General features: G+C 41.3%; 1 protein-coding gene across 3 annotated transcripts in view; it reads left to right on the top strand.

The window, feature by feature from the left end:
* Window positions 1-18,499, top strand: part of ESRRB (estrogen related receptor beta) — a 126,450-nt gene that overhangs the window by 39,757 nt on the left and 68,194 nt on the right. The window contains exon 1 of one of the 3 annotated variants that reach the window (XM_063160239.1): window positions 5,011-5,078. The exons of the other annotated variants lie outside the window; for them this stretch is intronic. Within the exon in view, the coding sequence (XP_063016309.1) occupies window positions 5,029-5,078 (50 nt within the window). The 5' untranslated portion in view covers window positions 5,011-5,028. Of the gene's footprint in view, window positions 1-5,010; window positions 5,079-18,499 lie in introns of those variants that run through there. 3 annotated transcript variants of the gene reach the window in all.

The raw sequence follows: 18,499 nt of genomic DNA, 5'->3' as shown, positions 1-18,499 counted from the left end.
CACTGTAGCACAGAGCTCCTAGCACCATATCCAAGCACAGAATTTAAGGTCACACTTTTGGGACAGAGAATTCTTATTAAAGCAGGACAGTAAGGGTTAAGATACTTATATTCAGACTGTTGTGCTACAGATCTGCTCAGACTTATCTGGGGCAAGCCACACAACCTCTTTATGGCAGGATTGAGCAGTCTATAAGTTGTGAATTGTAACACATTCTAAAGACTAGGTAATATTTGAAGCCCATCTAAGGATGTTCAGATGGCTATTCATTGTTTGAAAATCACAACATGAAAACTGATTTCTGTTTAAATAGATGTTGAGCTTCATCATGATATCTTTAGATGGAAGCATATTGTTTGCAAGACCAATTTGATCTTTACAGAAAAAAAAATCTATTGGAGTTTGGTAGAAAAGAAGACATTGCTTTTTGTGGGGAGAACAAACTCTTTTGTTTGGGTAAGAGAAAATGGACTAGAGCCCTAAATAAAGAAGACTGGTCTGCAAGAGCCTACCAGCCATCAGGGACCTGTGTTACCTAAGTTTCTCTTTAGGGCTAATAGCCCTGCAAAGCAAAGGGATCAGGGCATGTAACAGAGACTTGTGTGAGGTCAGGCAGTTCTGTTGGCCTCAAAGGTGTGAAAGGCTTGTCTTCTGAATTCAACCCAATGACCCCCTGTAACTTAAATGAGACACAGGCTGGGAAAGATTTTGTGTCATCAATCTCCTCCTTCCCCAGCAGACAAGATAAAAAAGTGTATACACAAAACTGCTCAGCCCAGTTCAGATCTCCTAATTATCTTATTTTTGCCCTGTACAGACAGCATTTCACTCACTTTCTTGTGAAAATACAATAATAGAGCCTTCATAAAAGGGAAAAACACGATCCCAAACCCTAAAAGTAACTAGATCTCTTCCTCTTCTGCATTTTCCTTAGTTAAAAAAAAAAAAAAAAAAGAAAAAAAGGCACCTTATCAACAAGTGAAATCAGTTTGTTTGGCATGATTTCCAGGTTACTCCTATATTAGACCAAATGAAATTTCTGTCAATCAATCAGTCAACTTGCTGGAAAGTTGATCATTATTCCATGATAAAAGTTTTTTTAAAAGTAAAACATCAGTTTATCAAAACCAGATTGGTCCTTAAAGGCTGGAGAAAAGTCTTCAAAGAAAGTCTCTATCCATTATATCTTGGAAGAGCCAGGAAAATTGGAGACATACATCACAATTTTTTTTCTTTTTCTTTTTCTTTTTCTTTTTCTTTTTCTTTTTCTTTTTCTTTTTCTTTTTCTTTTTCTTTTTCTTTTTCTTTTTCTTTTTCTTTTTCTTTTTCTTTTTCTTTTCCTTTTCCTTTTTCTTTTTCTTTTCCTTTTCCTTTTCCTTTTCCTTTTCCATGCTGCATGTCTCAAAGAACTGATGCTGCCTATCACTCCATCAGCCTGTAGTGCTCTGATTGTGATCTGTCCAAGGCTAATATTGATGGAGCGTTGTTGCTGTGCACTGGGACAACGTATGAGGAGAACAGGTGACCCCAAAAGCCAGAGGCTGCCTTATGAAAGTCATCCCAAAGGGTGGCACTTACCAGAGCACCTCTGGGTAGGCTCTGCTCAGAGCCACAGAGTTGGCTGGGATGGTTCCCCGTCCCTCCTGCAGTGAGAGAGCAGCAATTCCAGCAGAGGATTTGGTCAGGGCAGCAAACAAAGGCTGTGCTCACAAACCAAGCCTGGTGCTTCTGTTCTGTGTGGAGTTCTGACTTGGATTTACCCTAAGAGAGCTCTTTTGCTTCCAGATCTACCAGATTAATCTCACAATCCTTTCTAACTTCATCTTGGAACTTGTTTTAAAACCCACACATATCTGAAGGATAGCCATGTTGAGATCAGTGTTTCCTTCTTTATTCTGTGGGGGAAGAAAATTGGCCAAAGCTGTGAGAAGAGCTCAGCTGTGTGTGGAGGTTTGCAAAGGATGAAGTCCTCTAAAGTTCCAAAATCATCTTGCAAGACTCTTGTTCTTTTTCTTAGTGAATTCTGGTTGGCAGATTAAGCCCAGCCAGCAGAGACTATTCCTTTCTATTGCTCTCAGAAAGGAAGGGTCAGACCTCTGCACAGGTTACTCTCAAGGCAGGAGAAGCTCAATTTGTCCATTTGCACCGAGTCAGAAGAGATTAATATTACGTTTCTGCACCATTCTGCAAATACCCACCTCACCCAGGTAGTCCTCTGTCAGCAACAGCCCATTTCCAGTGTACAAACCCACTATTGTACTGTTTATATCAGTTAATTCAGCCTGTGGACCTTGTGCCAGGCAATCGCATGGCTCCCTGCTTGCATCACCTCAGCCTGGATAAAAGTTAAAGTGCAAAATTAAAACATCAGCTATTGGGAGAGCAGGACCTGCCTGCCAAGCATTCCCACTCTGGCCTCCCATTTGCTGAGAGCCTACACCAGAGTTAATCTCTGCACAGTCAGGATCCAGTCAGGCTGAGCCTTTCTGAAGAAAATTGTTTTCTCACTGCAAACACCCTGACTGCTCTTGAACTGTAGTCTGCCTAAACCCTGACCCTGTGTGCCTCCTCCTGCCTCTCACCCTACTGCATAACAGGAATCTTTGTTTTGGGGCAACTAAGTCAGCAGTCAGTCCCTCTCTGGCCTCAGCTTTCTGTTGGAAACACAAAGGTGCTGGTTTTGTCCTTGCCTCTACTTGGTCAGGTGTTCTCCGAGGTGGTTAGTGAGATTCCTTACAACCTTGGGCCCTACTAATGCTAATGCCTTATTAAAGCTTGTCTCTTGTCTCTGCAACATTTAAAACATCTTAGAGTTTCTGCTGTGATGATATATCACTGAAGTGTACAAAAGTCTACGTGTATATGTTTCATTTGTATTTATTCTGGTTGAGGAAAAATGTATAATCTGAATTGTGCCACCTGCAACATTCAGGTAATCTGATTCTGCTGTACTTTAAAACCAGATACATCTTCTCTCTGTCTCCATTTATTAAACTAACCTGTTTTCTGTGCTGACTTCATATGTAGCTTTTACCATAAAAGACCTCTGGCTTGACATCCTTTAAAGGTAGGTGACCAGAATCACCTAACTTGTCCTCACACGGCCTGGGGACAAGTTAGGGCACACCATTATTTTATATGCATTTAAGATCTCTGGTAGAGGAGATAGTTACACTGGCTTTGAATTTGCACATCCCTCTTTTCCAAATATTCTCAAGTTTCTACAAATACTAATTGTATGAAAAGTTGTAGCCTCATTTATCCTGTGTTTATTGCTTGGAGCTGAGCCACATTGCATTTTCTTTTATTCTTATTATTTTTCTTTTATTCTGTATTACCTGCATCATCCAAAAAGCTGTAGTCTGCCATTCACTTCTCCTGGTGTTGTACATCTTTGCCTCAAATTAGATTCTGGGTTTTATATTTAAAAATACCCTCCTGATTTCTACTTTTTAAAAAAATTTTGTTTGCCTGGTATAAGAGCATGAAGCTTTTATCCAGGTATAGTTGTATGTATTTTTTGTTTTAGAAAGGCCTCTGGTTTTTGCCTACCTCTTAAGGATATTTTTATATATTTGAGCAGCAAACATCTAAACATGAACTAGAAGCATAGGAGATCTACAAGTGAGGTTTGTGAGTGCAGTTTGAAAGGTAGGGAGTAGGTAGCAAGGGGCAAACAGAACCTTTAGTGCAGCTCCGTGTGAGTCAGGCATTCAGGGCAGGACTGCGTGTGGCAGGCACATGCCAGAGAGGTTCCCGTGCTTTGTGGAGAGAGACCTTCAGAGAGGTGTTGGTGGGCTGCTGTAAATATGCAGTGCAGTTGTGTGAGTGTGAAAATACGTGCTGGAACTGTGAAAGGACACAGACTCTAGCAGCAGTCAGTACATATGCAGAGCTTTGAAAATGTGTCCTTCGTGAAATTAGTTGTATGTGCCAGTTTTGATGTTTGTGAAGACTCCTGAGGGTTTGTAGCTATGTTTTTTGTGCCTGGGAATGCGTGCTATTATCCTGAATGCCAGATTCTGATCTCACATGCCACGACTTATTCCAGTGTGGGTTCATAAACTGCACTAAGTGACATCTGAATTACACTGCTTTGAAACGGGATTCGGGAACTCTTCTGCACGCGTTTGTGGCAATGGATATCGGTATGGGAAAAGAGATGGTTCCGAGTGCAGCGCTGCGGACGCGCTGAGTCGCGGGTCTGCATGTGCGCGAAGTGTTTGTGGAGCCGTGTGTTCGCATGGAGCAGCGCCCGGGGCACGCGTGTTCCAGCGGCACGCTGGTGCCTGGTGCCCAGCATGGGGGTGCTGTGTGGGGGCACAGCCGCAGCCTCGGGGCACCCTTAGCTCAAGTTTTGCATACCCCTAAACTCTGCAGCCGCTGCCCGCAGACACGGACCGCCGGGCGAGCGGGAAGGGCCGCGTGCGCTGCCGCTGCCACCGCTCCCGCGGCGGGACCGAGCCGGAGCCGCTATCCCGTGTCACCAGGGGCAGCCCGGCTGCCGGCCCGCACTGCGCCCCGCGGCGCCCCGGCTCCTGCGGCCCGGAGCGGGGCTCCCCTCCCCGTCCCGGCGGAGCGCAGGGTGCCGGGCCGGGGCTGCGCGGTGCCGGCGGCCGCGCTGCGGTGCCGGGTCCGGTGGCCCCCCCGGCCGTGCCTCCCCCAGCCGCCGTCCAAGCCCAGCCCCTGCGCGGGAGCCAATAGCCGCCCTGCCGTCTCCATCCGTCTCCCGGCGTTAAAGCTACAGCGGGGCTCGGGGCGGCGAAATCCCCCGTGGCCGTGTCCTGCGTGCCGCCCGCCTCCTGCCGCCGTCAGTGTGTCCGCACGCGGGTGCGGGAGCGGAGCGGAGCGGCGCTGCCTCCCGCCGCCCCTGCCCCGCCGCCGGGCTCGGGCCGCCTCCTCTTCCCGGCGCTCCCCACCTTCCCAGCCCGCCGCAGTTGTTTAGTTGTTATCTTGTGTTTTTGCTTTCTTTCTTCTTTTTTTTTTTTTTTTTTTTCTCCTCCAACTGGGAATGCTCAAACTGGACTGATGGACATTTCCGAGCTGTGCATCTCCGACCCGCTCGGCTACCACAACCAGTGAGTGTGCCGTGCCGGGGCCGGGCGGGTCGGGGGCGGGCTGGGGCCGGCGCTGCGTCCCGCTGCGGTGGGATGGGGCAGCGACCCCGCAGTCCCGCTGCCTCCGTGCCGCAGAGCCGCCGCCGCCGCCCGCCCCCGCGGGGCACGGCTGGGCCGGGGGTCTCGGAGCGGCCGGCCGCGGGCAGGACAGGGCAGGGCAGGGCGCGCCTCCGCGCCGGCAGGTGCGGAAGAGTCCGCGGAACAGCACTTGGGGGTGTAGGCGTGCTGGTGTGTTTCTTTCTTGCCTTGTAACTTCTCCCTCTAATGCTTCATCTCCTAGGAACAGGCAGCTAACAGTGAGCACTGACAGTCCTTTCTGCGCAGTTTTACTTTCCGTCTGTGCTAGGATTTTTATTAGATGAATTACTAGGTGCCTGTAAAGAGATGTGCATATAAAATTATACGAACCTGATCCACTAAAGCACCGTCTTTTATTTTAAAAGTCTGTTTTTCATCTGAAATGCACTATGGAAATTCAGTTTCCCACAGACCACTGTTTTGGATAGCCTGCCCGGGAAAAGAGTGAAGTGAGTCGAAGGGCTGGCAAACAGACATCCCAAGCTGGGACTGGTGGCTGATACCTTAGCACCTGCTACTGCTCTTTGTATTCCGAAGTGGGCTGTGCCTGGTAATGCTGTGTTTAAAATCACTTTAGCGTGTTAAGTTTGGTTTGATCCTGTTGGGGAAGTTGGGAAACAAGGCAAAACCTTTTCAGCGTTTACATCCAGCTGACTGGAACAATTAATTTTAAATGCATTTCTCTGATAAATCCCACCCTGAGCAGAGTCCTCTTTTGTGTGTTTGCATGTTAATCCGTGTGTCACCTATGCAGGTTTTGTGTCATCAGAGGTGGGAATTAAGTAATTTTGCCTATTTCATTGCTTTTGTCATAAGAATATATTGTATTTAGTACAATTAAAATAATTAAAGTCAAACAAATCATCCACAAATACCCCTCTTTCCTCATTTCAGCTTTTATTTGTCTTTCTGTACCTTGTTTTCTGATATTCCATCTGTCTTTACACTCATTTCTCTTTCCTTTAATCCCCAGCTTCCAGCAGTTTCATTAAAATGAGACTTCGTATTGTTAATAGAAATTAATAATCTAACCCATGTGGTTTTCTTTTCCCCACTGGTGCTACACTTGTGGCTGCTCCACTTTGAATTAAAAATAAACAAACAGTTTCTTAAGGGAAATGTATTCTGTATACTGCTGGGAATCTTAATATTAAGGCAAAAATAGAAGATGTATTTACCTTCATAAAAAAAAAAGAAAATAACAAAATGCCACAATGAAAACCGAGATCTTCATCACTTACTATGTTGTCTCTTAACTTTTTCCTTTTATTTTTTTGTACTTTTGGAATTGAGTAAAAGGAACTCAAACAACATGAAAATAGTAAGAAGTAATCTGCATGTTGTATTGCTGTTCACCCTTTTTACTTTTTCATGGGCTTTCAGTCAGCTCTCAAAAATGTCAAGTGCACCTTACCCATATGCACAACTCCTTGGCTGCTGAGTGGACAGATGAAGGTGGCCCTGGGGGAAGTGCCACTGAGCCCCTATGGCTTTACAGCAGACAGAGAGTGCTGCTTTTTGAGATGAGAAACTGTTGGAGAGCTCTTTGTTTTAAGAGGTGCTTGGTTCTGTGTGCCAACTGACCTTCTCTTTAACATTGTTGAGGTTTGGTAAAATAGAGAAATATAATTTAAAATATTTCAACCTCAATTTTTTCAATGTTTTTAATTTAAAGGAGTATGACAGTGCAGGAAAGTCTGAAAAAAGTTACTGAGAGAAGTAAGATATGAGCAGCTTTAAAAATACAGTATATATAAAGGTATATGTGCAGTGTGTCTGGTACTGATTTGATTTACATTCTGGTTTTATTAAGGCTAGATTTCACATTATATTCCTGTAGCTGAGGATGAGTTGGCCCGTCTATATCTGTTTAACCATCTTTTTCTCCCACTGTAACACAGCTGCCCTGTGAACATACAAAGTAAATACAGGTGTTGTATTTGTGCCTGTATCCCTAACTAGCGGTGTGAGCACATTATTCTTACTGTACTGATTTATTCTTTTGACTGCCAGCTATTAAAATTATTTTAAATTATTTTCCTCCTTTTTTTTTTTAATACCACTTGTAATTCTGTGGATTGCAATTTTTGTCACATTAAACCTTAAATTAGGAGCTAATTTTAAAATATTGCAAACTGCTTCTTCTTTAGTTACTTTTTAAGCTATAGGAAAAAATGTGAGGAAGGCTAAAATGTTGGGAGAGAAGTGGATGTGGTCACTCAATATATGATCCATACATTTCCCTGGAAACTATATTTCACCTCATAATTATTGAAACAGAGAGCGAAGGAGCAAGGCAAAGGAGAGGAGAGGTGACTCCTTTCACCTTGGAGTTTGATGAGATCTTAATTTTTGTAACAGTCAGACTCAAAAGGAGTCTGAACAAAACCTAAGCAAAGGAATTCCTTTCCTTTAATTCGTTCTTCAGCTTTTGTATTTCTCTTGCTCAAGCAGTGAAAATTCCTTTTCCATTCCCTGTGTATGCTGATCTAAGTGATTGCGCCAGGAACCTGTGGAAGTTCTGGTTAGCAGGTGTGTGGTTTCTCTCAGTGCAGAATCCTTCAGGAGGAGTAAGAAAATGCTTCTTCCTAATTTTGATTCTCTGTGCATGTACTCTAAGGCCATGTATGTTTTATTTTCTTACACAGAAATCCACTCTTTAGCAGCTGCTTCCTACATTTTGGTACTGACCTCTGGGAAAATTGTTCCCGGGGTAGATAATGTAGGTCCAAGAAAGAAGCTTTTGTATGAATTGGAATTTGTTTAAAGCATTTTCAAATTAGGAAATTACCAAAGGCAGTGATTTGTACCTGCAGTTTGTCTCTCAGGTGAGGGCATGTGGTGAGAATACATTAGTTAAACTGTACTGACAGCGCCTGTCTGCGGTACAGCGGGAAGGGAATGCGTGTGCAGACACCACCAGTGTACACACTGCCATATGAAATATGTCATTATAGTCACACTCAAACACATGTGTGCATCTGTAAGTATTTGTGTGTTGGTATACACACATGCATATATATGCTCATGTGGAGTACTGGTATTGTATCTCCATCATGTGCAAACCTGAGGCTGTTTCAGTAGAGAGTAGAATACGGGATTTTTACTTTCCCGAATTAACTTCGAAATCTCAGAGAATTTTGTTTTCTGCCTCATTATAGTTGCCACTAGAAATGTTGACAGGACTACAAAATTGCCGTTTCTGTTTCTTATTAATATTCTACATGGCAGAAAGTGACCAAGGAGCCATTATGAAGGTAAAATAAAAATCACTGGCAAATGACAGCATCCTGCCAGATGCTATGTCTCTTACACTGTTTCTTCTGAGGTAAAAGAAAGACATGTGAGTCACTGATGTAATAAAAATAAAAATTATTTCATGAAGAGTAGGAAAAAGTTGAAAGGAATAAATTACATATTTGATAGAGAGGTGAAATGGTATAATGTTGGAATTTTAAGGCAATGAAGGAGCAAATTCCAGACCCTGCAGCAGTGAATTAACAAAGTTGCTGTCACTGACCCTAATGCATAGACTGAAGTAATGTGACTTGATTTCAGAGGTTACTGGAAATCTCTATATTCTGTGAATGGGAAGAAATCTGAGTTAGAGAATCTGAATGCAACTGTCTGCTCTGAATATGCCTCAGAGGCTGGAATTGGAAGTAGTTGTTAATTGGAGAAAATAGGATGGAGTTGTTTGTTTCGTTGACAGAATAAAATGAGAAACCTTTATAAGGAATTGGGGTAGTTACAGGGTTTCTGACAGGGTTCCCATCATAAAATGGGGTCTCAGTACACTAAGCTTAGTGAATGGAGGGCTGATGAGGAAATCAGTACCTTTAGAGTATTTGTATTAACTTTTCCCTCCTCTTCTAATTCCACTTGTAAAAGTAAACATGATCTAATCATTATCAATTATTGAGAAATATGGAAAGATCAATATATTTAAAAAATAGGATTTTTTCATTGTATTGATTTGAAGTAATCAATAAATATTGCATTTAGCCTGAGAGGGGAAAGACTTTGGAGAGATTGCATCAGAGAAAGTTGCTGTGATAGAGGTTTCATATCCCGTTTTCTTCCTCTCCAAGAGAATGTTGCTCTACTCTCTGTGCCCTTTCCGCTGTTATTTTCCAGCCCTGTTTCTGCACTGTCACTACTGCTCTGAATTTCATGTTATTTGAAAATACCTGCATTCTTCAAATTAATTCAATTCAATAAGAAGTTTTGTGCATTGTGTCAGTGGGTCTCTTTACAAAATTTTCCATAGCTTGAAGGATTCAAATTGTCTTAAGGAATAGAAACAGGGAGAAGTAACAAGGTTTAAACCTGAGAGTAGATGAAATTTATAGGTTCTATCAGGAGCAAGGTAGAATTTCTCCACAGAGTGTGAAGTGTCTAAGAGATATTTAATTAAGGAAAGAAGTAGTAAAAGTAGAAAAACGTGGTGAGAAATCTGGAATAACAAAGCCAAAATCCTTTCCCCATCTTCTTATTCTAACTCGTGCTCCTTGGTTTAAGAGTTGGGGGTCATAGAGATGCACATCAGCAATTCCAGCGTAGACTGCAGAGATGAGGAGATTCTTCCCAGTCAGACCTGTTCTTTATTCTGTGGAGCTATTGGCAGCAACGTTACAGCCAGGGAGCACAACAGAATTTTTAGTCTGCGCAGTGTGAGCAAGTAAATATAGCATCTGCCCCGAACCCAGCAGTGAGCGTCTTAGGTAATGCCGCTGTAGGAACTGGGGGGAAAAGGGGGAAAGATCAGGGTTTTTGTGACAAACTGTGAATCAGAATGGTTGTTTGTTTAGTGAAGGAACTTAATAAAGAAGATATTAGCAGCAGATAGTTATGGTGACCTTGCCTTAAAACAAAGGAAACTCTTGGTTTCTTTCTGTCTTTGCAGTATTAGCTGCATTTGAGTTTTGAATGTAGTAATTTCTACGTAGCTTGCATGTGTAAAGTGCTTTGTGCGTGTCATTGGGAACAGAACACAATTTAGTATTACTTCTTAGTAATAGCTACTGACTTGGCAAGTTTTACTTCTTAGAAATTAAATTGTAATAACTTACTCTTTGCATTTGTTTCCATCCTTGCTGCCTCTCTCTAAAGCCTTGCCCTGCCTCTTCAGAGCAATAGAGATGCCCACAAAAAAATGATGTTTGCATCTGGAGCACAGTGCACTTTGATTCTTCCAGTGCTTGAGAGTCTGGCTGCTGGCAATGACTGTCCGTGAGGAGAAACATGTCTGCTCAAGGTGGAACACACTGTATAATAATATATTTGTCATGTTTGTAATTGCAAATGTAATTAGCAAACAAGCTCTGGGGGATTGAGGACTTGAAACTTTCACGGCACATCATTTGACCCTATCTTGACTGGACTGGAGCTTACATGTCACTGTTAACCCTTGCTGTTCTTGCACAGAAATGCTCAGTCAAATGTGACTGCTGCTAAGTTCCCTGTCTTCTCCCTCTCCCTGGCCCCCACCTCACTCCCTCCCTCACCTCCTCCTTTTTTTTTGGCTATGAGCAGCATTTTACCTGTATTTGCTTATACCTTCTTTTATTGTGATAGCAAGCACTTGTGTTCCTTCTGTGACACATGCACTAATATTTCCTTTCCTAGCACTTCTGACACAGCCTGGAAAGCATTCTGCAATGCCCTTTGTGAAGAGCACTGTGTACCAGTAAGTGCTTTTGCATACTGAGCTGTTCAGTGCATTCCTATCACCACAGGCAATGTTACTACTCAGTGCCCCTTGCACTTCGCAGAGACAACTTGCGAAAAGCAGGTGGCAAGCTGTTATCACACAACCTGCGATGGCTCTCTGTCCCTGCGGAGCTGGAATTTTCTTGCACTCCCTTTCTGAATGAGGGAGGAATAAATATCTAGCAAATCCTATTCGCTTTATGGAATCCTGGCAAATCTCAGCCTAGTCACCCTTAGGATGACTTTTTTTGTCCTACAAAAGATATCCCTTGTCCATATGGATTTAGTGAACAGCACAGAATCAGTTCATAAAGTCACTAACTTAGGTGTGTATAGGAAGCAAAAAGGAGCTGCTTCACTTTTTTGTATTAATAGTCTATTTTGTCTGTTTTGTTTTCAAGATAAGACTTAAATTGCGATAAAATTTGTGATAGCATTGCTCTTGTTTTGGACGGAGTTCTATTTATTCTTGCATTTTTGTATACATAAAAGGAAATCCATTAAATGTAGACAGAGGTGGCTGTTTTTATACAATTTTTGTAATGACCGTAAGGGCATGTCCAAATATTGCATCTACTGAAGGCTTGGAAGGTAAAGCAAACCTGTTCTAACTTCTTCTTGATAGGATAAGAACATTATTTGATGAGCACCCCTTCTTTCCGTCCAAATTTTCCTTTTCCATTCCTGGAAATTGTCTGTGCTTTAACATGTATTGTAAGAGTCATATATTTTCCTTAAATTAGCATAGCCTGTAATGTGGGTGATGGAAGTGGGACCTCCAGCTTAGAGTATCCTGCATAACAGGAGAAAATTTCTTATAGTACTTTTTGTTTTGAATTGATTGTCTGTGTTTTACTGCAGATCTTTTTACAAGAAGATTTTTTCTTGCTGTATGTCTGCTGGTCTGAAAGGCTGTTCGTGCGTATGGCATATTAAGAAGTGTTATTTTCTAGGTTTTCTCCCCCTTTTTCTCATGTCACTTTAAAGTTCCCTTTTGTAATAATGGCCCTCAATCTCTGGTGATGGAGCCGTCACTGGGAACAATGCTGGTGAGCATATTGTCTCGCTGTCCTTTCACTCAAGACAAAGGTCAAAAGAACAGCTTAAAAAATGTTCAATTCTCCAATTATGACTTCGCATAGGAAGATAATTTTAAGATTATATAAGCACTCGGGTGAAAATAAAACAGAAATACAATTTTCTGTCAGTTTCCGCAAGTACTTTTTTTAATGTACTGACATGAATAATTACAAACCAAATTTCTCAGTGAGATTTACATCATTTTACGTATTAAAAAATTGAAGAGCTGTAGGACACTAAAGAATTATTCTTCAACAGAATTTTTTTTCCAAAGACTTCTGTGTTGTTTTTGGTTTTGTTCAGGTCAAACTGACAAGTTTCTCTTTATCAAACATATTTGTTTCATGTTTTAAGAAATTACACTTATATAGATGAATTTTTCACATATGTGGCAATATAGCAGTGAAGAACATAGGATGTTACTGATTTTGGGGATTTGGTGTATAATTTATTTTTACTGCAGGTAACCACAATTAGCGGATACACATTTTCAATGCGTGCATTTTTTTTACATGCTTCACTTATAACTTTTAAAATCATTTATAATTAACACATTAATTTTAAGGACTTGCTGTTGTTTTATTTTTCTTTGTTTCACGACTGGGTATGGCATGTGATTACCATTTAGTTTTAACAGTTCAGAAAGTGCTGTAGAGGGAGAGCGATTTAATTCTTTAGAAAACATAAATTCAGTACGGCTTCAGTTCTTTTCCAAACATACATGATGTTACTTCTATTTTTATCTTTAAGAGTTTAATTCTGTTTCTTCATAGTTTTTGTATTTCTGTTGATGAGGGTTTTTTTTTTTTTTTTTTGGATAATTTTTGTAGGCTAAGGGGTAATGGTACAGTGAGACACTGAAAAATTCTGAAAGCACCGGTGCCTATTGCCTGACACTCTGTAGTAGGTAATATTTGTTATCAGATTCATCAGTAGTGCAGAGGTATCTGGCTGGATGAGGGCTCTCCTCACGCAGCGACTTTGAGCAATGATGTGCAGCCTAACCAGGGACTGCGACAGGGAGGAGGCCACAGCTGTCTGGTACAATCGAAACTCTCCTTCAAAGCCACGCAAATCCCCACTCAGGAACTTGCATTTTTTGTGCTTGGGCATCGTGAAGGATGATGACTTCACCTTCTGTGGGTTTTCTTTGCCTTAATAGGTTGTAGCAGATATGACTTTATGAAAATGATGTTTAAGTGTGCGATGCATTCGTAGGTATTATTTTACATCCATGATGCCAGATGCATCTCCTTTGAATAATTGATACAAGTTGTGTAGGGGCACCAAGCCCACCATGGAGGACTAGAATGTGCCAGAGCAGGACAGAAAAGAGTTTTCTTGCATGCAGAGTTCTACAAGTGCATGGACGGATGTTTGTCAGAGTGTGTGTACACAATTTTATGTAATTGTGCACATGCTATAATTTAACAGAACACACATGTATACAAACAATATAATTTTATATATAATCAAGTGCATATTTTACTTATCCATCCAATGTCTTTTTGGATGCATACACAAGACTTTCTGCATGTGGTTACATATTTCTGCATGTATTAGTGTATAAATGTATAGAAAGAAATAAGGGTAGGTCTGTCTGTCCTCATCACAAGATTGTTCCCAATCTTTAGCAATTCAAGCTTGTAAATCTGTTCATGGCCTTGCATAGAAGGTGTTTTGTAAATGTAAAATGCTGTACAAATATACCATACAGAACATTTGCACTGAAAAAATTGGGTGTTTCTCTAGGAATATATATTTTTATGGATCGTATAGGATTAGGTGCTACTAAATAACTGCAGTTAGATCTCCTGTTTATAAATCAATGAACTGGTGTTTTTTAAAGAGGAACAGAGATTTTCTTTAAATGGAGTATCACATTGAAAAACAGTATGCAGAACAGAGATCCAACTATAACATTGTCAAGATGGGCTCGAATGCCATAGCCATAAAAGTCGGCGATTTGGAATTTCTTTTATCTGTTTATTTATTTTTTGATGGTTTTGGAAATTTTCTTTTTCTTTTTTTAATGCGATCTTGGTTTACTAAGCCACAAAATATAGTGTGCTTCCCCTTATGGAATAACTTAAAAGGTTATTTGATTATGAAATATTTTGAGGTTTTGTTTTAATTTCATCACCTACAGTGTATCTGACAATTGTCTTTTTATTCTTTTTTAAAGTGTTTTTTATTTTCCTATAGAGCAGTTTCTTTTTTCCTAGCAATTACAGTTAGGGGACTGTCATTACAGAGCAACTATAAGCCCTAATCACTGCCCATGATCATTACTTCTCTAATAATATGGACTGTCTCTGTTGAAATTTCCCTTCTTGATTTCCTAGTCTAACATGGACTAGTTTCTTAAAATACTAACAAATTTAATTCCACGGCCTTTTTAAAACAACATAATTATGAAACAAAAACAAAAGCTCTCACAGTACAGTGATGTGCTTTCTACATATGTTTCAATGTGCTAATTTTCCCTAGAATTTTCCCTTGGGTGTTTAGGGAAAAACAGATTCAGCCCTCTGAATTGTTTGTTGAAAGAAGAAAAAATACCTGCTTTTGACTGGTTTACTTTCTTAACATACTGTTACTTTTCTTCGGTCTCTGCGAAATGTTATAGATTCAATTCCCCTGCTGGACCAAGAGTTAAAAATTAATTCACGAATAATAAAAGCCAATCAGTCTTGTTGAGTTTAAGAAGGATTAGAATAAAGATTTTTGTACAGAAGCAGTTATATATCTTGGTTGTGATATTGTTGGACTAATAGATGTAGTACTAGGTCCCACTGGTTATCTGGTAAAGGTAGCTGATTTGCAAACAGGATTGTTATCCTGATGACTAACGAGTCTAATATTGGATGGGTTAAAAGAGAATGGGCAGCTGGTGTCTGTTACAAGTTCTTGACTCCCTCTTAGAAGACAATTACTTGATTCAGATGGATAGATTGGAAAGGGACCAGGTAAATACAAACTACGACAAAATGGTTCCCACTATCATACTGTAGCTGGAATTTTCAGTCAGAGTGATCTGACTTGGGCACTGAATTCCACTGAGTGTCAGTGTGCCTGTGGTGGGGAGCTGTCCATAATTGTGGAGAGACCTGCACAGACATCAGGCTACCCTGTGTTCAAAGCATGTCACTGATACAAGGTGGGCACAGAAAAGCTCACAAATCCCTTGAGATAGAGGAAGGATTTCCACACAAAATTTTGTGATGCAAAACCCCCTGTCCCTGCACAAATCTGCTGTGTAACACTGGAGAGGGGAGAAGGAAGTAGGAGACATGGCTTTGGAGGAAGGAGGGCAATCCACAGTGACAGAGAACTCAGTTTTTGGTTTTTTTTTAAGGATTCATTGCTAAAGGTAGAGTTTAAGGGAAAGACGGTGGATGAAGATGGCTTGTTTTATGAACAGTGCTTGAGCCTGATGTGAGATATAAGAAGAAGGCTGAAAGCCCTTCAGCTCAGTTAGATTGAAGTCTGGGGAAGGGAAAAAGAGGATGTGGCTGCCGTGGGCAAGACAAGAATGGATACTTCTTTTCAAATATCTGCTCCGTAAGAGCTTCTTAGGACTACAGACCCTTGTTAAGAAAAGCATCTTGAGCGATAAATTGTTCTTGTGTGTGGGGAGTTCACTGTCACATACGAGAGCCACAGCATCTCTGTCTTTCAGCTGTGTCGTGGGAAAACGTGTAAATGGAGGATCTTTGTGAGGTTAAAGACAGTGATATTCAGCCTGCAGGCCACTGGCTGTTACATTTGGGTAGAAATAAAGGCAGCATAGAGAGGTGTCCATTTTTTGAAAGGAGAACAATTTTGCTTCCTTCAGTGCAGGATTGGCCGGTGTCCTTGCCTCCAAGCGCCCATTGCCGTAGCGCAGGTAGGCGCTGGAAGAGCTCTGCAGCCATCTGCAGGGCTCTGCTGACAGTGCGCCGGGCTGCACAGGGGCTGGCCTGCAGAGCAGCCCGTGCACCTTTGTTTCCACAGGCCAGATCCTTGAAAATGGTCAAATTACTGTGTCCTCCTCTAAAAGTATGTGCAGGTTTCTCCTGGGCATCTTGGCTCTCAGTATTGCATTGAGAGAGCATTTCCATGTTCATGGACCTGATGGAGTCTTCAGGGAGATTCTCTGTCATCCCTGCTGTGCACTCCCTTCAGCATATTACTAGTGTAAGTTTGGATGCCTGAAGGGCAATTCCACAGTCTATGAAAATCTCATGGTAAGGAAGCTTGATGGGGAAAGAGAAACTTTAGTGTTTTGCATATGAGTTTCATGTATTATTTGAGAAATACATTAATCTTCATGACTGCATAATTTGAGTATATGTACACTTTTTCCAGAGTGGAGCTAACTCTTGCTTTCACACAGAATCACAGAACTGCTGAGGTTGGAACGGACCTTTGGAGGTCATCTGGTTGAACCTTGTGCTCAAGCAGGACCATCTAAGGCTGGTTGCTCAGAAGCAGGTCCACACTGCTCTTGAACATCTCCAAGACAGGGGACACCACAACCTCTCTGAGCAAACTGTGCAAGTGCCTGGTCACCCATAGCAGTCACAAAGTGTTGGCTTATGTTCAGAAAGACCCTACTCTGTTCATGGCCTCATGTGTCCTTTGAGGGTTTTTATCTCCTACTTGAGTTTGCCCAGTCATTTTATGGTGTCTTAAAACTCTTTCTAGTTTGTCAGTCACTGCCTAATAAAGTGGCACACAGAAATTTTAGATCCTTTTAGACTAAATGTGTCTGGAAGAGAAGTATCCCCTACGTGGTTCCTTGGGAATAAAACTGTCATTGAGATAATTGAGACCTTAATTGTTGGGCTCTGGCAGCCTGAGCTAAGAATGACAAGTATGTTGTCTTAAAATTACAATTGGTTCACCAAAAGCATCTATTATGTCTCATGAGGATATACAGGGGTTTCTCATCTATTTTAGAATATAGCTTATCCACATCACAATATGAATATATAGAGGTATTTGTTTTAGATATCCTCTATTTATTTTTTTTTTACTCAGTAGCTGGTTTATCATCTTATTTATCAGCTACCCAGTCTTGTCTTAAATGAATAGCAGTGAGCAGGGTAAATGAATAGCAGTGAGCAGCAATTAAATGCAGATTTAACCAGGAACAGTGCATTCATTTGGCAGTTCCCATTACTGTGACTGCTGTTCTCAAACCTCAGTGCCTCTGGTTTCTTCTGGAAGAATGCCATCCAAGTGGTAGCTTTTGTACATCACCAACGTGAAAGTTAGGACATGAATGTAGTCCACTGTTCATAATGTGGGCTACTGAACCAGGGAAAAATCCTTGAATAGCCATCGAGAAAAATCTTGGAGGAGGATGCCATATTAAAATGACTTCTACCATGATAGAAAACCTTCTGCCTGTAATAATGTAGTCAGTACTTGCAGCCTTCTAGAAGTGACTACTGTGCTAACGGGTTCTCTTGCACTTGCAGCAATAGGTAATTTATATCAGGTTACTTCATCTTCTGAGAGCAGCTAACAACCATGAAATGCTGTCACTGCTGTTGAACAAAGAGGCTGGTGTTGAAAATTTATATGGGAAACTAGATAAGCAGAAACCACAAGATGAAGAAGCCATCTACAACCTTTGAGCATGCCTGGGGACTTTCTTTTTATAACTGTCTTCCAAGGTACTTTGAATATGAATCTGTTGTCATTTTTGCTACTGTAAATGACAAGGAACTCTAAAATCAGATTGGTTACACCAGTGTAAAATTGGTACAAGATTAATATTGGGCCATTCAGTTCAACATCACAGTAGAAGAAGAAATATGCAGAAGCCATATAAAAATTCATATTGAAGTGAGGGGGCAGGAATCAACTAAAGCTTTGTATGGGAGTGGCAGAAACAAGCAATTTTCTTTCCATAAAACTCTGCCAGGTGTTATTAGTGCCTCAGATCACTGGCTGATTCTTTCAGAGTTCAGGTTTCATGCTTCTAATGCATGAAATGATTCTTTCACCCCTTTGGGAATAATTTGGAGTATGTTGGAGAAGGCAGCATAGTGGTGATTGGGGAGCAGTTTGATGCATTGCTAAAATGCGCAGAGGACAAAGTGCCAAATGAGGTGTGAGAGCAGGTGAAGTGTGAACTCGATGAAGTTGCAAAGAATATTATCCAGATAAAAACACACCAGAGGTGAGTAAAGCAGGACTCCAAAGAAGCATTCCAGCATGTGGAGAATTCCAGTGATCTCCAGAGGAGAATGCCCTTTGCCAAATTTATGAGGATGAAACGCATGGAGTATGGATGAAACCCATCTCCTGTGCAAAGGAGAAGACTGCAACGAGATAGCTGGGAAGAAGAGACTCAGCTTTGGTTTTAAGCTTCTTTTAAGGTATCTATATATATAATGCCATCAAGTTGAGTAGCAATTGCATCTTTATAGCTATAGATAAAATCAAGATAAAGAAAAAGGCAAATGTAACAAATCATGCCTTAAGCAAAAGCTCCCTGTGGGTAGGAAGTCTAAGTT

Source organism: Melospiza melodia, chromosome 6 (genome assembly GCF_035770615.1).
Source record: "Melospiza melodia melodia isolate bMelMel2 chromosome 6, bMelMel2.pri, whole genome shotgun sequence".
In the NCBI taxonomy this organism is placed as follows: Eukaryota; Metazoa; Chordata; class Aves; order Passeriformes; family Passerellidae; genus Melospiza; species Melospiza melodia.
This window is presented reverse-complemented; position numbering and strand designations above follow the sequence as displayed.